This window comes from Carcharhinus amblyrhynchos, chromosome 7 (genome assembly GCF_965287045.1).
Source record: "Carcharhinus amblyrhynchos chromosome 7, sCarAmb.v2.hapA, whole genome shotgun sequence".
In the NCBI taxonomy this organism is placed as follows: Eukaryota; Metazoa; Chordata; class Chondrichthyes; order Carcharhiniformes; family Carcharhinidae; genus Carcharhinus; species Carcharhinus amblyrhynchos.
Window position 1 is genome coordinate 124,354,344 of NC_137330.1, and position 23,996 is coordinate 124,378,339.

General features: G+C 45.1%; 1 protein-coding gene across 4 annotated transcripts in view; it reads right to left on the reverse strand.

Moving 5' to 3' along the window:
* The window catches only part of ppp2r5d (protein phosphatase 2, regulatory subunit B', delta), a 210,524-nt gene that overhangs the window by 69,348 nt on the left and 117,180 nt on the right, over positions 1-23,996 (reverse strand). For all 4 annotated transcript variants that reach the window (XM_080193089.1, XM_080193088.1, XM_080193087.1 and 1 more), the window contains 4 exons: positions 21,521-21,631; positions 19,833-19,925; positions 18,846-18,976; positions 9,531-9,590 (listed from right to left, as the gene is read on the reverse strand). In XM_080193089.1, the coding sequence (XP_080049215.1) occupies positions 9,531-9,590; positions 18,846-18,976; positions 19,833-19,925; positions 21,521-21,631 (395 nt within the window). The remainder of the gene's footprint in view (positions 1-9,530; positions 9,591-18,845; positions 18,977-19,832; positions 19,926-21,520; positions 21,632-23,996) is intronic.

The window sequence follows — 23,996 nt, forward strand, 5'->3', positions numbered from 1 at the left end:
TAGACAACAAGCTTAAATTGTACCATGTTGTGCTCACTAAAATGCGCCCCCAGCACCACCTCAACCACCTGTCCGGCTTCATTCCCTAGAATGTGCTGTCGCTTGTTGGACCCTCTATATATTGACCTTAAAGGTTCTCCTGTACACATTAAGAAGTCCACTCTATCCAAGTCCTTAACACTATATCCATTCCAATCCATGTTGCGAAAGTTGAAATCACTTAATAACCGTGTTTATTTTTACACCCCTCTGCGAATTGTACATAGATTTGCTCCTGAATTTCCCGCCGACTATCTCGGGATCTATAATAATCACCTAGCAATGTTACTACCCCTTTATTATTCCTAAGACCTACTCAAAGTTTATTGTGATGCTCCCTTCAAGATATCGGTCCTTAATGCAGAGCCTGACAATTTAACTGAAGGGAGAATTGGTTAAGGTCAGTAAATGGACAATGGGAAACAATTCAAACTTTTCAAAAAAAATACATTCCTTGGAAGAACAAAAACTCAGCAAGAAGGGCGCATCTGTGGCTGACTCAAAGTTAAGGACAGTGTTAGATTAAAAAGGGGCTTGTAATGTTGCAAAAATCAATAGCAAGTCTAAGGATTGGGAGTGTTCTAGAAACCAAAGGCCTTCCAAAGCACTGACAAAAGAGGGAAAAAATAGGAAATGACAGTAAGCTCGCAAGAAATACAAAAACTCTTACAATCTATTTTTAGAAATATATAAAAACAGAGTGGCTAAAGTAAATGTTGGACCCTTAGAAGCAGAAACAGGAGCAACTATCATGGAGAATGAGGAAATGGCAGAGGCACTGAACAATATTTTGTGTGTCTTCACATTAGGAGTTCAATACCAGGAACAGATGGTAACCGAGGAGTTAAAAATGAAGAAATTAGAGAAATTAATAATTGAAGGGACTAACAGCTGTCAAATCCCTGGGACATGATGGCCCTAGGACTCCAAAAGAGACAGACTCAGAAATAGTGGACATGCCAGCTATAATTTCCCAAAATCAGATTCAGGAACAGTCTCTTTAGATTGGAAGATGGCAAACGTTACACCACTTCAAGAAAAGAGGGAGACAGCAAACAGTGAACTAAAGGCCAGTTAGCCTCACATCAGTTGTTGGGAAAATGTGGCTATTATTAAGGAAGTCTTAAATATGCACTTAGAAAAGAATAGTATGATTAGAACATGGCTTTACTTAAAAAAAATTCCATCTAGTAAATTTATTAGTCTTTTGAGGATTTAACTAGTAGCGTAAATAAGGGGAACAAGTAGATGTAGGATACCTAGGTTTCCAAGAAACATTTGATAACGTGTAGCACAAAGTTAATAGATAAAGTCAGGGCAAACGCAACTGGGGCTATGTTAGCGAGCAGGATTGATTAACAGACAGAAAAGACAGTGGGCATAAACAGGGCGTTTTCAAGTTGGCATGCACTGAATAGGGGAGTGCTGCATGACTTAATGCCTTAGTCTCAGCTATTTACAATTGATTGAAATTCAGTGGGTGAAAAGAGAAATATATCGAAGTTGTACAAATGAAGAAATGGCATGATGGGAAAATTCATCAGCTATTTGGTACAAAATAAGGAAAGCTGACCAAGCTATTCCAAAATGCCTGACCCCTGCAAGACCTGATAAGGCTGTATGAGTAAGACAAGATAAGGTCATGGATGAAGGACTCACCAACCTTCTTTTGTTCTATCAAAGGACAAGATAAAGCTATGAATAATGAGACAGAGTTCTATGAGGTCAGCAGGTTGTACCATGATTTATGACATTGCTTATGACACTACTATTGATTGAATTCCTGAATAAGCTCTGGTCACACAAACTGATAATGATTATGTATAAATACTGAACTGATTCTTTATGCAAGTATGGACTTGAGAAGGAATTAGCAAGTTGTAATGACTGCTCTCCAAACTCAAGTTACTGCCAATATTGCATGCAGTCCTTCATAAATAAAGACTAGTTATTTTGTCAGAAGTACTTTTGTTGAGTCTTACTATCAGCAAGAAGCAGGAGAGTTTCCACTTCAACAAAGTTTGCTGATGATACCAAGCTAGGATGGAAAGATAAGCTGTGGGGAGAACACAGAGACTGCAGAGATGAGTGGGCTATAATTTATTTTTTAAAAAGTAGTTCACTGGATATGCCAGCATTTAAGAATCAACCACATTGCTGTGGATCTGGAGTCACATGTAGGCCAGACCAAGATGAAAGATTTCCTTTATAAAAAGGACAGTAGTGAACCAATTGGGTTTTTACAACAATTGATAATGGTTTCATGGTCATCATTAGACTTCTAATTCCAGATTTTTTTTTTATTGAATTTGAATCTCACCATTTGCCATGGTGGGATTTGAACCCGAGTCCTCAGAGCACTACCCTGGGTCTCTGGATTACTAGTCCAGTGACAATACCACTACATCACTGCCTTTTCTATGGCAGAAGGAGTAAAGTAAAGGGAATGTGAAGCTATTTACTTTGATCACTAAGAATATTTTTTAAAAGGAAAGTGTGAAGGAAAGTGTTAAATTAAAAGCGGAGGCGTTTAGAGTAGCTAAGAGTAGTGGGTGAGAAGAGGATTGGGAGAGGTTTAAATGTCAACAAAGATTGACAAAGAAATTGATAAAGAAGGGTAGGATAAACTATGAAGCTGGGCTAGTGCTTAATATAAAAAAGGATAGCAAGAGTTTTTATAAGTATATAAAAAGGAAGAGGCTGGCTAGGGTGAACGTTGGACCCTTAGAGAACGAGAAGGGGGACTTAGTGGTAGGGGATGGGGAAATGGCTGAGGTCTTGAATAACTTTTTGTTTCGGTCTTCACGGAGGAGGACATGAATAATTTGCCGCGTGTTAGAGATGGAACGGTGGCAGGACTGGAGGGTCTCAATGACGTTACTGTTACTAGAGAGGTGGTGCTCGACAGACTGGAGGGGCTGATTGTGGACAAGTCCCCAGGACAGGATGGAATGCATTCGAGGGTTCTGAAAGAAATGGCGGAGGTGATACGGGATGCCTTGGTTATTTTCCAGACGTCGCTGGATTCCGGGGAATGCCGGAAGATTGGAAAGCGGCTAATGTTACGCCGTTGTTTAAGAAGGGTGCCAGGCAAAAGGCAGGGAATTATAGGCCGGTTAGTTTAACGTCTGTTGTAGGTAAAATGTTAGAATCCGTCATCAAGGAGGAAATAGCGAGGCATCTTGAGGGGAATTGCTTGATAGAGCAGACGCAGCACAGTTTCGTTAAGGGGAAGTCGTGTCTGACAAATTTACTGGAGTTCTATGAGGATGTGTCTAGGGCGGTGGATAGAGGAGAGCCGGTGGATGTGGTCTTTCTTGATTTTCAGAAGGCATTTGACAAGGTACCTCACAAGAGGTTATTGCAGAAGGTCAGGGGACATGGAGTTGGGGGTAGGGTGTTAGCGTGGATAGAGGATTGGTTGTCAAATAGGAGGCAGAGAGTGGGGGTCAATGGGTGCTATTCGGATTGGCGGTTGGTGACTAGTGGAGTGCCCCAGGGGTCGGTGCTGGGGCCTCAGCTTTTTACCATTTATATAGATGATCTGGAGGAGGGAACCGAGTGTAGGGTGTCGAAATTTGCTGATGACACCAAGATTGGTGGAAAGGCAAATTGTGCGGAGGGTGTGGGGAGTCTACAGAAGGATCTAGATAGGCTGGGCGAATGGGCCAGGAAATGGCAAATGGAATTTAATGTTGGCAAGTGCGAGGTGGTCCACTTTGGTAGGAATAACGGTAGGAAGGATTATTACTTACGTGGAGAAAAACTGCAGCAGGCGACGGTGCAGAGGGACCTCGGGGTCCTTGTGCATGAGTCGCAAAAACCCAGCTTGCAGGTGCAGCAGGTGGTCAGGAAGGCGAATGGGATGCTGGCCTTCATAGCGAGGGGGATTGAATATAAAAGTAGGGAGGTCTTGCTGCGGCTGTATAGGGCATTGGTGAGGCCGCAGCTGGAGTACTGTGTGCAGTTTTGGGCGCCGTACTTACGCAAGGATATTTTGGCCTTGGAGGGAGTGCAGAGGAGGTTTACTAGGCTGATGCCAGAGTTGAGGGGGTTGAGCTATGAGGAGAGGCTGAATAAACTAGGCTTGTACTCGTTAGAGTTTAGAAGAATGAGGGGAGATCTCATTGAGACCTATAAGATGATGAATGGGATGGATAGGATAGAGGTGGAGAGACTCTTCCCGCTCAGAAAGGACAGTAGGACTAGGGGGCACAGCCTCAAGATAAAGGGGGGGGCGGTTTAGAACGGAGTTGAGGAAGAACTTCTTCACTCAAAGGGTGGTGAATCTCTGGAATTCTCTGCCCGTTGAAGTGGTGGAGGCTACCTCGCTAAATATTTTTAAGAAGCGGGTTGATGGATTTTTGACAAGAGAGGGGGTTAAGGGTTATGGGGAGAGGGCGAGAATGTGGAACTGAGCCACGACAGATCAGCCATGATCTTATTGAATGGCGGGGCAGGCTCGAAGGGCCAGATGGCCTACTCCTGCCCCTATTTCTTATGTTCTTATGTTCTAAAAGATAAGAAACCGAGGTTGGGTGTGCTACTACAACGAACACGAAGTTTGTTTGCCGCATCTGCAAGCTATCAGGAAGATAAATGGCATGTTGGCCTTTATTGCACAAGGATTGGAGTACAAGAACAGACAAGTCTTGCTACAGTTGTACAGGGGTTTGGCCAGACTCTACTTGAAGCAGTGTGTCGTTTTGGTCTCCACATTTAACAACGGACATACTGTACCTGAGCTGGTAGAGTGAAGATTCATTGGGTTGGACCCTGGGATGAGGGGGCTATCCTATGATGAGGCTGAATAAACTGAGTTTATATTCTCTGGAGTTCAGAAGAATGAGGGATAAAATGCCTACAAAATTCTGAAGGAGTTTGATAGATTGAGCCTGGGAGATTGTCTCCATCAGCAATCTAAAACATGGGGGCAGAATTTCAGGATAATGGGCCAATCGTTCAGAATTGAGATGATGAGAAACTGCTTCATGCAAAGAGTTGAGTTTCTTTGGAATTCTAGATGCTTGATCATCGATTAGATTTAACATGGTGATAGATGGTTTTAATCTCAGGAAATTAACGGATATGGGGAGCAGGTGGTTAAAATGGAGTTGAAGTCCAAGATTAGCAATAATTGTATTGAATGAAGGAGCAGGATTTTTTTATTCATTCATGGAACATAGGCGTCACTGGCCAGTATTTGTTGTGATGTGGAGATGCTGGCATTGGACTGAGGTAAAACACAAAGAAATCCCACAACACCAGTTTAAAGTCCAAACAGGTTTATTTGTAGCAAACGCAGCAAGCTTTCGGGACACCCTGTCCCTTCGTCAGGTGGCTACGTGTCATTTTTACGACCAGAACTCAAAGAGACAAACTCAATTTACATGCATAATGATTGGAATGTGAGTCTTTACAACTAATCAATTCCTTGTGAGTGGAAAGGACTTTAAGCACAGGTTAAAGAGATGTGTACTGTTTCCAGCCAAGACAGTTAGTGAGATTTTGCAAATCCAGGCCAGTTGTGGGGGGTTACAGATGGTGTGACATGAACCCAAGATCCCGGTTGAGGCCATTCTCACGTGTGCAGAACTTGGCTATCAGTCTCTGCTCAGTGATTCTGCGCTGTGTGTCGTGAAGGCCGCCTTGGAGAACGCTTACCCGAAGATCAGAGGCCGAATGCCCATGACTGCTGAAGTGCTCCCCAACAGGAAGAGAACAGTCTTGCCTAGTGATGGTCGAGCGGTGCTCATTGATCCGTTGTTGTAATGTCTGCATTGTCTCCCCAACGTACCAAGCCTTGGGACATCCTTTCCTGCAGCGTATCAGGTAGACAATGTTGGCTGAGTTGCAAGAGTATGTACCACGTACCTGGTGGATGGTGTTCTCACGCGAGATGACGACATCCTTATCGATGGTCCGGCATGTCTTACAAAGGTTGCTGTGGCAGGGTTGTGTGGTGTCATGGTCACTGTCTCTGGAAGGCTGGGTTGTTTGCTGCAAACAATGGTCTGTTTGAGGGTGCACAGTTGTTTGAAGGCAAGAAGTGGGGGTGTGGGGATGGCCTTGGCAAGATGATCATCTTCGTCAATGAGATGTTGAAGACTCCAGAGATGATGTCGTAGCCTCTCCGCTTTGGGGAAGTACTGGACGACGATGGATACTCTGTCCACCATGTCCCGTGTTCGTCTTCTGAGGAGGTCGGTGTGGTTTTTCACTGTGGCGCACCGGAACTGTCGATCGATGAGTCGAGCACCATATCCTGTTCTTATGAGGGCATCTTTCAGTGTCTGGAGGTGTCTGTTACAATTCTCATCTGAGCAAATCCTGTGTATACAGAGTGCTTGTCCATAGGGGATGGCTTCTTTAACGTGTTTAGGGTGGAAGCTGGAGAAGTGGAGCATTGTGAGGTTATCTGTGGGCTTGTGGTACAGTGAGGTGCTGAGGTGACTGTTCTTAATGGAGATGCGTGTGTCCAAGAATGTAACCTATTCGAGAGTAGTTCATGGTGAGTCTGATGGTAGGATGGAACTTGTTGATGTCGTCATATAGTTGTTTCAATGATTGTTCGCCATGAGTCCAAAGAAAGTAAATGTCATCAATGTATCTAGTGTATAGCGTCGGTTAAAGGTTCTGTGTGGTGAGGAAGTCTTGTTCAAGCCTGTGCATGAAGATGTTGGCCCCAGGGATCTGTTCTAGGACCCTTGCTGTTTGTCATTTTCATAAATGACCTGGATGAGGAAGTGGAGGGATGGGTAAGTAAGTTCGCTGATGACACGAAGGTCGGTGGTGTTGTGGATGGTCTGGAAGGATGGCAAAAGTTGCAGCAGGACATAAATAGGATGCAGGACTGGGCGGAGAAGTGGCAGATGGACTTCAACGCGGATAAATGCGTAGTCGTCCATTTTGGCAGAACCAACGGGATGAACGAGTACACTACCAAGGGCAGGAGTCTTAGTAGTGTTGAAGAGCAGAAGGATCTTGGGGTCCGGGTCCACAGGACTCTTAAATCGACCTCGCAGGTGGAAGAGGTGGTCAAGAAGGCGTATGGTGTACTGGCCTTCATTAATCGAGGGACTGAGTTTAGGAGTCGGGAGGTAATGCTGCAACTTTATAAGACCCTTGTCAGGCCTCATTTGGAGTACTGTGCGCAGTTCTGGTCGCCTCACTATAGGAAAGACGTAGAAGCTATTGAAAGGGTACAGAGGAGATATACAAGGATGTTGCCTGGACTGGGAGGCATGCCTTATGAAGTTAGGTTGAGGGAGCTGGGTCTCTTTTCCCTGGAGACACGAAGGTTGAGAGGCGACCTGATAGAGGTTTATAAAATGTTGAGAGGAATGGATAGGGTGGATTCTCAGAGGCTATTTCCCCGGGTTGAAATGGTCGCTACAAGAGGACACAGATTTAAGGTGCGGGGAGGAAAGTACAGAAGTGATGTTAGGGGTAAGTTTTTCACTCAGAGGGTGGTGAGTGAATGGAATCGGCTGCCGTCAGTGGTGGTGGAGGCGAACTCGCTGGGGTCTTTTAAAAGACTTCTGGATGAGTATACGGGATTGGGGGTTATAGATAGGTCTATAGATTGGTAGGTGTTGATGTGATCGGCGCAACTCGTGGGCCGAAGGGCCTGTTTGTGCTGTAGTGTTCTATGTTCTATTTATGTGCAAATTTGGTCCCCATGGCTGTTTTGTGTGTTTGGATGAAGAACTGGTTGTTGGTGGTGAAGACAGACCTCAAACAGACCATTGTGCGCAGCAAACTACCCAGCCTTCAGGAGAACAATGACCACAACACCACACAACCCTGCCACAGCAACCTTTGTAAGATGTGCTGGATCATCGAAAAGGATGCCATCATCTCATGTGAGAACACCATTCACCAGGTACATGGTACGTACTCTTGCAACTCGGCCAACATTGTCTACCTGATACGCTGCAGGAAAGGATGTCCCGAGGCTTGGTACGTTGGGGAGACCATGCAGACGTTACGACAACGGATGAACGAACACTGCTCGACAGTCACGAAGCCACACTGTTCTCTTCCTGTTGGGGAAATACTTCAGCAGTCATGGACACTCGGCTTCTGATCTTTGGGTAAGCGTTCTCCAAGGTGGCCTTCACGACACACGACAGCACAGAATCACTGAGCACAGACTGATGCCAAGTTCCGCACGCATGAGAATGGCCTCAACCGGGATCTAGGGTTCATGTCACACTATCTGTAACCCCCACAACTTGCCTGGTCTTGCAAAATCTCACTAACTGTCCTGGCTGGAAACAATACACATCTCTTTAACCTGTGCTTAAAGTCCTTTCCACTCACATTGTCTGTACTTTTAAGAATTGATTAGCTGTAAAGACTCACATTCCAATCATTATGCATGTAAACTGAGTTTGTGTCTTTGTGTCATTTTTACGACCAGAACTCGTAGCCACCTGACGAAGGGACAGGTTGTCCCGAAAGCTTGCGGCATTTGCTACAAATAAACCTGTTTGGACTTGAACTGGTGTTGTGGGATTTCTCAGTATTTGTTGCCCATCCCTAGTTATCCTTGAACGGAGTGGCTTGCTCAACCATTTCAGAGGACAACCACTTTGCTGTAGCTCTGAGTCACACGTAAGCCAGACCAGGTAAGGACAGCAGATTTCCTTCCTGAAAGGACAGTCGTGAGCCAGATGGGTTTTTCTGACAATCATTTAATGGTCATCAGTAGATTCTCAATTCCAAATTTTTTTTTAATCGAATTCAAATTCCACCATCTGCCATGGTGAGATTCGAACCAGGGTCCCCAGTGCTTTAGCTGAGTTTCTGGAATAATAGCAATAACACCGCTAGGCCATCACCTCCCCATGTGGTCTTTTACTGCTCCTATTCTTATATTCAATCAATAATTCCCCACTTCACCTTAAAGCCTGGAGTGGGGATGTCCACTGATGATTGCGGTGCTCAGTACCATTCTCGATTCCTCAAACAATAAATGCTCACTAATAGCAAGACTTGGAGAATATCCAGGCTAGAGCAAGTAACGTTTGTAAACAAGTGCCAGACAATGACCATCAACAAGTTGAGTTTAATGATGTCTCAATGTGGTGTTGCTGGGTTCTCTCAATTACAATGATGCTGGCGTTCACCACTGAGCAGAAACTTACAGACCAAATCAGTGGCTGGCCATTTTGCAGCAAATAGCATTCCTCTTGAATCTTCAATTTCTGTCCATCACCGACAAGACTTTGAAAAGTACACTGCCTGAATTTCATATTCATTTTCATCTGACTGGAAACCTGCCCAAACATGACAATTTCCTCTCTTCAGCAGAGGCATGTGAAATGGTTTGCCTTTACAAAGAGCAATGTTCTGAATTATTGAATTTCCCCATAGTCTCAGATACCAGTAGCTTTGTTCAGACACAGCCAATAATAATCTGCAGCAAGTGATCATTTATCTTTATCAGTTATACAAATTACAGAGTTAAACAAAACACCACTTACCTGCCCAGAATTTCTAGAAGCTCTGCAATCCCATTATGATGTTCAGTTTCATATATAAACCTAATTGAGTGGGTAAAAGATCATTTTAACAACAATCAGAATGGGAGGTGGATAATTGCTACACGATACTGTTGCCAATTTTAAAATACCTATTCAATTAATCCCACTCCCCTGTTATTTCTGCCTGCAAATTTCTCCTTTACAAATATTCACACAATATACACACCTTGTAAACTTGCACCAAATTACCATTTCCTTCTGATTCGAAAATTTTATCAAAGACAAATACTTCTGCTGAAAATTATTAGGTTTATTCACAGAACATAAGAAATAGGAGCAGGAGTAGGCCATCTGGCCCTTCGAGCCTGCCCCACCATTCAATAAGATCATGGCTGATCTGTCGTGGCTCAGTTCCACATTCCCGCCCTCTCCCCATAACCCTTAATCCCCTCTCTTATCAAAAACCCATCAACCCGCTTCTTAAAAATATTTAGCGAGGTAGCCTCCACCACTTCAACGGGCAGAGAATTCCAGAGATTCACCACCCTTTGAGTGAAGAAGTTCCTCCTCAACTCCGTTCTAAACCACCCCCCCTTTATCTTGAGGCTGTGCCCCCTAGTCCTACTGTCCTTTCTGAGCGGGAAGAGTCTCTCCACCTCTATCCTATCCATCCCATTCATCATCTTATACGTCTCAATGAGATCTCCCCTCATTCTTCTAAACTCTAACGAGTACAAGCCTAGTTTATTCAGCCTCTCCTCATAGCTCAACCCCCTCAACTCTGGCATCAGCCTAGTAAACCTCCTCTGCACTCCCTCCAAGGCCAAAATATCCTTGCGTAAGTACGGCACCCAAAACTGCACACAGTACTCCAGCTGCAGCCTCACCAATGCCCTATACAGCCGCAGCAAGACCTCCCTACTTTTATATTCAATCCCCCTCGCTATGAAGGCCAGCATCCCATTCGCCTTCCTGACCACCTGCAAGCTGGGTTTTTGCGACTCATGCACAAGGACCCCGAGGTCCCTCTGCACCGTCGCCTGCTGCAGTTTTTCTCCACGTAAGTAATAATCCTTCCTACCATTATTCCTACCGAAGTGGACTACCTCACACTTGCCAACATTAAATTCCATTTGCCATTTCCTGGCCCATTCGCCCAGATCCTTCTGCAGACTCTCCACACCCTCTGCACAATTTGCCTTTCCACCAATCTTGGTGTCATCAGCAAATTTCGAAACCATACACTCGGTTCCCTTCTCCACATCATCTATATAAATGGTAAATAGCTGAGGCCCCAGCACCGACCCCTGAGGCACTCCACTAGTCACCAACCGCCAATCCGAATAGCACCCATTGACCCCCACTCTCTGCCTCCTATTTGACAACCAATCCTCTATCCGTGCTAACACCCTACCCCCAACTCCATGCCCCCTGACCTTCTGCAATAACCTCTTGTGAGGTACCTTGTCAAACGCCTTCTGAAAATCAAGACAGACCACATCCACCGGCTCTCCTCTGTCCACCGCCCTAGACACATCCTCAGAACTCCAATAAATTTGTCAGACACGACTTCCCCTTAACAAAACCGTGCTGCGTCTGCTCTATCAAGCAATTCCCCTCATGATGCCTCGCTATTTCCTCCTTGATGACAGATTCTAACATTTTACCTACAACAGACGTTAAACTAACCAGCGTATAATTCCCCGCCTTTTGCCTGGCACCCTTCTTAAACAACGGCGTAACATTAGCCGCTTTCCAATCTTCCGGCACTTCCCCGGAATCCAGCGACGACTGGAAATTAACCAAGGCATCCACTATCACCTCCGCCATTTCTTTCAGAACCCTCGGATGCATTCCATCTTGTCCTGGGGACTTGTCCACAATCAGCCCCCTCCAGTCTGTCGAGCACCACCTCTCTAGTAACAGTAATGTCATCGAGACCTCCAGTCCTACCACCTTTCCATCTCTAACACCCGGCAAATTATTCAGGTCCTCCTCCGTGAAGACCGAAACAAAAAAGTTATTCAAGACCTCAGCCATTTCCCCATCCCCTACCACTAAGTCCCCCCTCTCATCCTCTAAGGGTCCAACGTTCACCCTAGCCAGCCTCTTCCTTTTTATATGCTTATAAAAACTCTTGCTATCCTTTTTTATATTAAGTGCTAGCCCAGCTTCATAGTTTATCCTACCCTTCTTTATCAATTTCTTTGTCAATCTTTGTTGACATTTAAACCTCTCCCAATCCTCTTCTCGCCCACTCCTCTTAGCTACTCTAAACGCCTCCGCTTTTAATTTAACACTTTCCTTCACCTCCTTCGTTATCCACGGCTGATTACCTTTCCTCCTACGGTCCTTTTTGACCATTGGAATAAATTTCTGCTGAGCGCCAAGAAAGATCTCCTTAAAGATCCTCCACTGCTCCTCAGCAGACCTACCTTCCAACGCGCTCCCCCAGTCCACATTCGCCGATTCCTCTCTCATCCTACCGTACTCCCCTCTGTTCAAACAAAGGACGCGTGTCCGGGAACCCACTTTCTCCTCCTCCATCTGCACCAGAAACTCCACCACACAATGATCACTCTCCCCAAGAGGATCCTTCACCTCAATGTCCCTGATTCTACCCGCCTCATTACATAACACCAGACCCAAGACAGCTCGCTCCTTCGTCGGCTCCAACACACACTGTTCCAGGAAACTATCCCGGCAGCATTCTAAGAACTCCTCCTCGAGCCCACCGCGTCCAACATGGATCGACCAATCAACATGCAGATTGAAATCCCCCCATAATTACGGCCATCCCATTCCTGCACGCTGCACTTATTTGAACGTTAACAGCCCGCCCCACCTCCAGATCATTATTCGGGGGCCTATAGACAACACCCACCAGCGTCTTCCTCCCTTTGCTGTTCCTAATCTCCATCCACAACAATTCCACTTTCTGCTCTTTGGCTCCAATATCATCCCTTGCTACCACCCTGATGCCATCCTTAATCAGCAGAGCTACGCCCCCTCCCCTTTTCCCTCCCGCAAATCCTTCCTAAACACTTGATACCCCTGGACATTCAGCTCCCAGTCCCTGTCACCTTGCAGCCACATCTCTGTAATGGCCACCAGATCATATCCATTTGTGCTGATCTGCACCACCAGCTCATCCATTTTATTCCGAATGGCGGAGGTTATAGTGGATGCATTGGTGGTTATTTTCCTGACGTCGCTGGATTCCGGGGAAGTGCTGGACGATTGGAAAACGGCTAATGTTACGCTGTTGTTTAAGAAGGGTGTCAGGCAAAAGGCAGGGAATTATAGGCCGGTTAGTTTAACGTCTGTGGTAGGTAAAATGTTAGAATCCGTCATTAAGGAGGAAATTGCAAGGCATCTTGAAGGGAATTGCTTGATAGAGCAGACGCAGCACGGTTTCATTAAAGGGAAGTTGTGTCTGACAAACTTACTGGAGTTCTATGAGGATGTGTCTAGGGCGGTCGATAGAGGAGAGCCGGTGGATGTGGTCTTTCTGGATTTTCAGAAGGCGTTTGACAAAGTACCTCACAAGACGTTATCGCAGAAGGTCAGGGGACTTGGAGTTGGGGGTAGGGTGTTAGCGTGGATAGAGGATTGGTTGTCAAATAGGAGGCAGAGAGTGGGGGTCAAAGGGTGCTATTCGGATTGGCGGATGGTGACTAGTGGACTGCCCCAGGGGTCGGTGCTGGGGCCTCAGCTTTTTACCATTTATATAGATGATCTGGAGGAGGGAACTGAGTGTAGGGTGTCGAAATTTGCGGATGACACCAAGATTGGGGGAACGGCAAATTGTGCGGAGGGTGTGGAGAGTCTGCAGAAGGATCTAGATAGGCTGGGTGAATGGGCCAGGAAATGGCAAATGGAATTTAATGTTGGCAAGTGTGAGGTGGTCCACTTTGGTAGGAAGAATGGTAGGAAGGACTATTACTTACGGGGCAAAAAACTGCAGCAGGCGACGGTGCAGAGGGACCTCGGGGTCCTTGTGCATGAGTCGCAAAAACTCAGCTTGCAGGTGCAGCAGGTGGTCAGGAAGGCGAATGGGATGCTGGCCTTCATAGCGAGGGGGATTGAATATAAAAGTAGGGAGGTCTTGCTGCAGCTGTATAGGGCATTGGTGAGGCCGCAGCTGGAGTACTGTGTGCAGTTTTGGGCGCCGCACCTGCGCAAAGATATTTTGGCCTTGGAGGGAGTGCAGAGGAGGTTTACTAGGCTGATACCGGAGTTGAGGGGGTTGAGCTATGAGGAGAGGCTGAATAAACTAGGCTTGTACTCGTTAGAGTTTAGAAGAATGAGGGGAGATCTCATTGAGACGTATATGATGATGAATGGGATGGATAGGATAGAGGTGGAGAGACTCTTCCCGCTCAAAAAAGACACTAGGACTAGGGGGCACAGCCTCAAGATAAAGGGGGGGCGTTTTAGAACGGAGTTGAGGAGGAACTTCTTCACTCAAAGGGTGGTGAATCTCTGGAATTCTCTGCCCGCTGAAGTGGTGGAGGCTGCCTCGCTAAATATTTTCAAGAAGCGGGTTGATGGGTTTTTGATAAGAGAGGGGATTAAGGGTTATGGGGAGAGGGCGGGAATGTGGAACTGAGCCACGACAGATCAGCCATGATCTTATTGAATGGCGGGGCAGGCTCGAAGGGCCAGATGGCCTACTCCTGCTCCTATTTCTTATGTTCTTATGAATGCTTCGTGCATTCAGATAAAGTGCCTTCATCCCAGCCTTCTTTTGGACCTTATTCATACTCACGCCCCCTACTCCCTTTATTATTGGCACATCCACGGCCTCCACCCTTACCTGTACCATCTCCTTAACTTTAGGCCTCGTAATGTCACCTACCCTCGCACCCCCCCCCCCCAATTAGTTTAAAGCCCTGTCTACAGTCCTGTTTACACGATTCGCCAGGACTCTGGTCCCAGCACGGTTCAGACCCACCCCATCCCGCCCGAACAGGTCCCACCGACCCCAATACTGATGCCAATGCCCCATAAATTCAAACCCATTCCTCCCACACCAATCCCTGAGCCACCCATTCACTTCCTTAATCCTGTCAACCCTACGCCCGTCTGCACTCGGTTCAGGCAGTAGCCCAGAGATGACCACCTTGTCGGTTCTACTTTTTAATTCCATTCCCAGCTTTTCATACTCCCTCCCCAGATCCTCAGTTCACATTTTGCCTACGTCGCCGGCACCCACATGTACCACAGTGACCGGATTCTCACTCTCCCACTCCAGGTTCCTCTGCAGCCCAGCTGCGACATCCCGGACCCGAGCACCAGGCAGACAACACACCCTTCGGTGCACTTTGTCATTGTGACAAAGGACAGTGTCAATACCCTTAACCCCACTATCCCCAACTACTACTACGTTCCTTTTCACCTTCTCTTTGCCTATGTCCTGCTGCATCACTGTACCGTGTGCAGTTTGCTCACCGACCTCACCTCCCTCGTTCTTGTCCACACCGGAAGCAAGAACCTCAAACCTGTTATGCAGATTGAGATGCTGAGGCCTCTGCTCCCCACCCCCCTTCCTCACTTGCACCCCATTGACAATGGCACCCTCTCTCCCCCTGATGAGCCTCAGCGTCTGTAGCTCAGAGGCCAGCTCATCTACCTTGAGCTGGAGCTCCTCCAGCAACCTGCACTTACTGCAGACGTGGTCACCGGGGAGGACCCTGGGGTCCACCAGTTCCCACATCATACAGAAACCACACATCACATGCCCCTCCATTAATCACTGCAGTAGTATTGAAAATTTCCACACGAACTTACCTGGCCCTTTTCTCCCCAAGCCCTTTTGATCTTAAGCCCTAATAGCACACTCTGCTTCCCTCTCACTCCGCTGCCCGCTTTTTACACCAGGCCTCCTTTTAAACCTGGCGCTGATTTAAAGCTTGCTCCCCCTCAACTCCCTTCTAACCACTCCCTCAGAATTCTTAAAGCGGTAAATACAAAAGGCCCACAAAAATGCTTTTAAATGATTTAAACAGTTCTACAAGGTTAGTTCTTACTACAAAGTGCTTTAAACTTATTTAAACAGGTTTTTAACAGGTAGTTTCTTATCTGTCTCCCTGCTCCTTCACTCGTCTGCTCCAGCAAACAATGGCAAAACATCCCAAAACAACAAACTATGAATGCTGCAACTCAGATGAAGATGAAGTGTTAGAAATGCACTCGACAGCCAGCATTTAAGTCTCAAATACGCAACAAAGGAGGAGCCTACTTACATAGAACATAGAACGTTACAGCGCAGAACAGGCCCTTTGGCCCTCGATGTTGCGCTGACCAATTAAGAAAAAAGCAATGACCCTCTAACCTAAACCATTCCCTTTCCATCCATAAACCTATCCACGGACCTCTTAAACACCCCCAAACTAGGCGCATCTACAACTGCAGCAGGCAGGGCATTCCATACCCTTACCACCCTCTGGGTAAAGAACCTACCTCTGACATCCGTCCTATAACTACCACCCCTTAATTTAAAGCTATGTCTCCTCGTGCTCGCTTTCTCCATCCGAGGAAAAAGGCTATCACTGTCCACCCTATCTAAACCTCTAATCATCTTGTACGTTTCAATAAGGTCTCCTCTTAGCCGCCTTCTTTCTGACGAAAACAACCTCAAATCCCTCAGCCTCTCCTCATAGGACCTTCGCTCCATACCAGGCAACATCCTGGTAAACCTCCTCTGCACCCTCTCCAATGCTTCCACATCTTTCTTGTAATGCGGGGACCAGAACTGTACACAATACTCCAAGTGCGGCCGTACCAGAGTTTTGTACAGTTGCAACATGACGTTGCGGCTCTGAAATTCAATCCCCCGACCAATAAACGCCAAGACATCGTATACCTTCCTAACAACCTTATCGACTTGATTTCCAACTTTCAGGGATCTATGCACATGTACACCTAGATCCCTCTGTTCGTCAACACTATTCAGAGTCCTACCGTTAGCCCTATACTCTACACATTTGTTATTCCTGCCAAAGTGAATTACCTCACACTTTTCCGCATTAAACTCCATGTGCCACCTCTCGGCCCAGCTCTGCAACTTGTCCAAGTCTCTCTGTAAACTATGACACCCCTCTTCACTATCTACCACTCCTCCGACTTTGGTGTCATCAGCAAATTTACTAATCCATCCTTCTATACTCTCATCCAGATCATTTATAAAAATTACAAACAGCAGTGGCCCCAAAACAGATCCTTGAGGCACACCACTTATAACCGAACTCCATGACGAATACTTTCCATCAACCACCACCCTCTGTCTTCTATCAGCTAGCCAATTCCTGATCCAATTAACTAAATCACCCTCAATCCCATACATCTGCATTTTCTGCAGAAGCCTTGGGCAACTAGTTCTCCAGCGCTCAAGAGAAGTATCTGTTTTGGAAAGAGAACAAAAAGTCTCAAATTTTAATGTGGCCATTAACAATACACTTTTACAATGAACACATTCCCTCAATGCTTCTCCTTCTCTCCTGAAGGTGGCACTCTAGTACATCAGTGCTTCACTCAGTTTGATCCTGTCCATACTTGCTTTGCAGAAAGGGCGAAATAAAGAGAGAATGCTGCAAATGTTCTGAAGGTCTTGCAGTGCCACTGGATCAGTTTCCGTTCTGATTTGTTTTTATTTATTCTTTTGCAGGATGTGGATGTTGCACGCTAGGCCAGTATTTATTGCCCGTCATCCTCATTAAGGTAATGGTGTGTTCTTCTTGAACAGCTGCAGTCCATGTGCTATAGGTACATCTACAGTGCTGTTAGGGAGGGAATTCTAGGGTTTTGACCCAGCAAAAGTGAAGGAATGGCAATATATTTCCAAGTCAGGATCGTGATGAGTTGAAAGGGGTCGTCCAGTGGTGGTGTTCCCAGGTATCTGTCCTAGGTGGTAGAGGTCATGGGTTTGGAGGTGCTGCTGAAAAGAAGCTTGAGATGCTGCCGTGTATTTTGTTGATGACACTGCTGTCACTGGTGGAGGGATTGAACGTCGAAGATGGTAAATGGGATTCCAATCAAGTAGGCTGCGTCATCCTGAATGATATCCTAAATCAAGTGTTGCTGGAGCTGCACTCATCCAGGCAAATGCAGAGCATTTCCATTACAACATCTTCATTACACCATTACATGGTGGATAGGCTTCAGAGAATCAGGTGGCAAGTTACTTGCTGCAGAATTCCAAGCGTCTAAGCTGCTCTTGGAGTCACAGTATTTAAATGGCCAGTCCAGTTCAGTTTCTGGTCAATGCTAATCCTGAAAATGTTGCTAGTTCAAAATGTAGATTCTGAGGAAATAGAGCACTGCCAACATTTATTATAAGCAGATTAGATTGCGATTGAAGTTGGCATTTCATTAATGGAGAAAGCAGCTAGATGAATAAGCTGCCGCACCATTAATATGTTGAACAACAAGCTACAGAGACACTAAGCTCTGTATCAGTATAATCTAATACCCAAAGGATAGGAGGGGGGGGGGGGGGTGTGTGTGTGTGTGTGTGTGTGTGTGTGTGTGTGTGTGTGTGTGTGTCAGTCAACCAAGCCCATTAACCCTTCCTGAAGCCAATAGTGGGCCGGGAAGTGATTGGTGAAATCAGCAAGTTTGTCACCTGTACATAGAACATTGTGTTGAGGACTACACCAGTGAGCAGAAATCATATTGGACAGGAGCAGCCCATCTTGCTGACTCTTTCGAAGAGCCAACCAATTGGTTTCATGTCCCTTCTCTTTCCCCAGAACCCTGAAACGGTTGCAAGTATTTATCCCATTTGCTCAGAAAGGACAGCAGGACTAGGGGGCACAGCCTCAAGATGGGGGGGGGGGGGGTTTAGAACGGAGTTGAGGAGGAACTTCTTCACTCAAAGGGTGGTGAATCTCTGGAATTCTCTGCCTGTTGAAGTGGTGGAGGCTGCCTCACTAAATATTTTTAAGACGTGGGTTGATGGGTTTTTGATGAGAGAGGATTAAGGGTTATGGGGAGAGGGCGGGAATGTGGAACTGAGACACGACAGATCAGCCATGATCTTATTGAATGGCGGGGCAGGCTCGAAGGGCTAGTTGGCCTACTCCTGCTCCTATTTCTTATGTTCTTATGAGACCAGTAATTGAGCTTGCTTCCATCACCTTGTCAGGTAACACATTCAGAACTCTTCAAGGGTCCAGGTGGACATGCTAACCTGGGTTTGGAAAAGTCAATGGCATTCTATAAATATAAAATATACTCAAAACTGCTTTTGTCACTTTCCACACCAATCCCTCTCAGCTCCTCTCCAAAAAAAAAATCAGAGGACACAATTACCTGTAAAAGATATTATTGATTTGTCTCCGGATGTATGCCCTCAAGCCCAGGAACTTGCCATAGATTCTGTGAAGAATAGTCTTGAGGAAATCTCTCTCTCTTGGATCCTCACTATCAAACAATTCCAACAGCTGGGAGAAAACACATACAAAATCTGTTGTAATAGCTAGACATATGCTTTTAACACATTAAGTAAATTTTAAACATTTCATACAGCAGTAGCCTGTATTTCAAGGGTAATGCATTGTGCCATTTTAAAAAAATGTCTGTTCCACCATTATTTCCATGAATAATGCATTCTATTTCACTATTTTTAGCCACTTGCTGTTAAGCTAAAGTAAAAGATCTGAGCAATTACTCTGCAGTTTCAATACTAAATCAAAAAGGAGTAGAAATTACATATTTATAAAGAACAGCAGAGGTCAGGAAGTTAACAAAATGACAACATTTGTTTCAGATTAAGGCCAAAGCTGAAACAGAACTTGCTAAGTGATAGAGTGTCAATCTGAGCACATTGTCTTGACCACAGTATATTTAGACACTGGCTGAACATTTTGCATCAATTATATAGAAAGGAATCAGTTTGAGGCTATGCACTGGGCCTTTGGATTAGACACAGTAAGAAGTCTCACAACATCAGGTTAAAGTCCAATAGGACTTTAACTTGGTGTTGAGAGACTTACTGTGTTAACCCCAGCCCAATGCCAGCATCTCCGCATCACGACCTTTGGATTAGGTCAGCATTCACTCCCATGGCGCTGCTGAAACTGCACCATGGTCAGCTATCCGGTTGGTCAGTGACCTCCCCCTTTCACTGTATGGTGAAAAGGCTGGCTATAGCTCCATAACTCTCAACAGTGTGGCCCAGACTAGCATTGTATTGCTTGCTAAAGTTAGAGGCATTAGAAGCACATAACCCACCCAACAATACACCATCCTGCTACCCATCTACAGTTTCTGCGTTTTCGCAGCAATGGGTCTACTCACCGACAGGACAAATTTCTGGTCAACATATTTCTTTGCTACATTTGGTTGAAAATCCGCACACTCTAGGAACCTCAGGAAAAACTCATAGACCAACTGGAAAGAGAAAGGATAAAAATCAATATAATCAGTCTTCGTATTGCTTGACTGGAATTAGATTCTCAAATAAGTGCATGTGTAGCTTTTTAAAAGACAGGATAACTTTATCTTTGTACTAAAATAGCCTCAGCCTACATGGAAAGTGCCATTAACAGCAAGATGGGGTTAACTCTGGTTTTGCAGCCAGTGATCTGCTTGCTGTCGAAGGCCAAAAGAGCAGAGTTCCCTTTTTAAATGCCTATTTCTTTATAAAGGGGATGGTTAAGGCTTGTCAAGGCTAGGGAACAGAATACTCTTCCACTTGTGACACCTAGCCATGCCTGAATATTGACAGTTGTGGTACTCTTAGACAGGATTAGGCAGAGAATGAAACTCTAGTCCACATCCTAATCACGATGAACAAGATCAAGATTGCTCAAACTCATTACAATTGTGATTCTTTTGCTTGCAAAGGAAAGGCCACTTGGTTCCTCACATGGTTGTATGTGAGCCACCACATTCTGGGGGTACCCACCTTCTGACAGGATCAATGTTAAATGGGAATAGGAGATGTTCAAATCAAGAACAGTGTAAATGCTGGAATTCTCGACTTGAATGTTATTTTCCAGGGGCATATTTATCTAAAACCTTATTATTAACTTCTGAATTAACTCCTGAGGGCAGAACAGTGGTTAGCATTGCTACCTCGCAGCGCCAGGGGCCTGGGTTCAATTCCTGGCTTGGGTCACTGTCCGTGCGGAGTTTGCACATTCTCCGTGTTAGCAGGGTTCCCTCTGGGAGCTCTAGTTTCCTCCCACAGTCTGAAAGACATGCTGATTAGGTGCACTGACCCAAACAGGCACCAGAGTGTGGCAACTAGGGGAATTTCACAGTAATTTCATTGTAGTGTTAATGTAATCCTTACTCGTGGCTAATAAATAAATCAACTTTAAGAATACCTGTCTGTTTTGAATAAATCCACACCAACTTGCTTTCTAATGTCACATATGTGACCTCCACCAGTCCCAGCACTATCCACTTTGGTAGAAATAATAGGAGGAGGGATTATTATTTAAAGGGCGAAAAGCTGCAGCATGCTATGGTGCAGAGGGACCAGGGGGTCCTTGTGCGTGAACTGCAAAAACTCAGTCTGCAGGTGCAGCAGGTGATCAAGAAGGCGAATGGAATGTTGGCCTTTATTGCGAGGGGGATAGCGTATAAAAGCAGGGAGGTCTTGCTGCAACTGTACAGGGTACTGGTGAGGCCACAGCTGGAGTACTGTGTGCAGTTTTGGTCCCCGCATTTGCGGAAGGATATATTGGCCTTGGAGGGAATACAGAGAAGGTTCACCAGGCTGATACCAGAAACAACGGGGTTAGCTTATGAGGAGAGATTGAGCAGATTGGGCCTCTACTCGGAGTTTAGAAGGCTGAGGGGGGATCTTATTGAGACATATAAGATAATGAAGGGGCTAGATAGGGTAGAGGTAGAGGGATTCTTTCCACTTAGAAAGGAAAACAGAACTAGAGGGCACAGCCTCAAAATGAGGGGGGGCTCGATGGGCTAAACGGCTTGCTCATGCTCCTATTTCTTACGTTCTTATTGGATCTTACCTGGAGATGTGGCCAAGCAGCCTCAAGTGTGGGCTCATCTTCTTCTGGATCAAATTCTGCCCCAGTGGGATTAGATGATGGTGGCAATGTCCTGAACAGATTTATTGAAAACTGGAGAAAACAAACATCTTACAGGTAAAAGAAATACAAAGAAAACAGTTAAACATTTAAAGTCCTGTAATACAAGAGCCCAACTTAGTTATTTTAGATTCTTTTATTTGAAAAGTTACCAACCAGGGAGAGAGCACACAAGAAGCCAGATTTGTGCAATGAACGATTTGGGCAAAGGCCAAATCTTCCAAGTTCTGAAAATTAGGGGCCAGTTTTTGGGAAACTGAACAGCTTATTTGATTTGACTGATTATCATCACATGTATTATATACAGTAAAAAGTATTGTTTCTTGCGCACTATACAAAGCAAACCCTTAATAGAGAAGGCAAGGAGTGCAGAACATAGTGTTACAGTCAAAGCTAGGGTGTAGAGATAGATCAACTTAATGCAAGGCAAGTCCATTCAAAAGTTTGATGGCAGCAGGGAAGAAGCTGCTCTAGAGTAGGTTGGTATGTGACTGTAGGCTTTTATATTTTTTTCCCCAAAAGAAGGTGGTGGAAGAGAGAATGTCCGGGGTGCGTGGGGTCCTTGCCTTTCCGAGGTAGTAGGAAGTGTAGACTGAGTTTATACCGGATATGCTTTTTTGGGACAGCTAGCTGCTTTCTTAGCAAACGGTTAAAGCCTGATAGAGCATTGTATCAATGAGAGAACTATATGCGGTCAGGTAACAGTGAAATCCTGCAGCAAGGCATTAAGTTCACAGGAATAATTTGGATAAAACCATTAACTTCCATCTTTAGATTCATCAAAGAGACAAAAGCATTCAAAGGTGAACTGCAAAATCAATAGTTTGTTAAATTTTTGGGATCAGACAAAGAGACGACATGTCCCCTTTTCTTTCAGCTCAGTCCAATCCTGAGACAGGGAACTGGCCAATGTGGTACTCATTTTTAAACCAGAATATAAGATATTACAATTTGGAAGCAGATTATTTGGCATAACAGTACATGTTACTGTTTACCCTTCAAGTAGATTTATATAACCGTCTGTTGAAGCGTCATCAATCAAGGAAGTGACCTGGTAATATTTAGTAATTCATCAAAAAGGAGCACAAACCAACACGAGGTGGCTACAGGGCAAACAAACAGACTTTGGAGTACGTGGCACGACTGGTTAACAGGACGGTTCCAAGAATTTACTTCATAGACATATATAGAGGGGCTTCAAAATGCTCACCCAGTCTTCAATCTAAATAAGCGCAAAGTGAAAGGGAGAATAGATGAGATGGTCAAATGGGCAGAGAAATGGCAGATGGAATTTAACCCTGAGAAGTGTGAGATGATGCACTTTGGAAGGAATAATTTACAAGGAATTATACTATGAAAGGTCTGACACTGGGAAGTTCAGAAGAACAAAGAAACCGTGGCGTATTTGTCCATAGATTTCTGAAAGTGGAAGGCAGGTAAATAGGTTGGTGAAAAAGGCACATGGTACACTCGCCTTTATCAATTGGGATATAGATTACAAAAGCAGAGAGCTCATGACGGTTTGTCCAGAACTTTGGTGAAGTCATAACTGGAGTACTGTGTGCAATTCTGGTTGCCACATTTTGGAAGGATATGCACGCACTTGAGAGGGTGCAGAGGAGATTTACCAGGATGTTGCATTTAAGTTATAGAGAGGTTGGATAGACTTGGGTTGTTTTCTTTGGAGCAGAGAAAACTGAGGGGTGACTTGATTGAGGTGTTCAAGATTATGAGGGTTGGATGCTCTAACCATTTCAGCTCTTGAATTGTCCACTGTGGCTCAATTGGCAGCACATTTGTCTCTAAATCACAAAGCCCTGGATTCAAGTACAGGGCTTAAGCGCAGAAGTCAAGGCTGATACTCCACTCCAGTACTGAAGAAGCATTGCGCTTTTGGATGAGGTGTTAAACTGAGGTCCAATCTGTCTGCTCACGTGGATGTAAGAGATGCAAGTGCACTATTTTGAAGAACAGGGGAGTTATCCCAGTCTACTGGCCAATAATTATTTTGGTCAACATCACAAAAATGAGTATCAGGTCATTATCACATTGCTGTTTGTGAAGGTTTGCAGAGTAGCTGCTGCTTTCCTACATTCCAAAATAGTCTTTCAAAGACTGTAAAGCATTTGCAATATTGTTGGTTCTGAAAATTTCTTTTTTCCATCTCTCTGGAAATGAACCTTTTTTCTTAAAAAAGTGGCCTATTTGACCGGCTTTGCTACTTTTAATGATATGTGTATTGTTCTTCCCAACGTGTATGTGGCTTCATTCACAGCATTACAGTTCAAGCCTATTGCAGAAAGAGGCATTGGAAAGATGCTTAAAAGGTTTATTATAATTATAATCAGAGGTTATATCTACCATTAGGAAAGATTGAACAGGTTGGGACTTTAGAAGA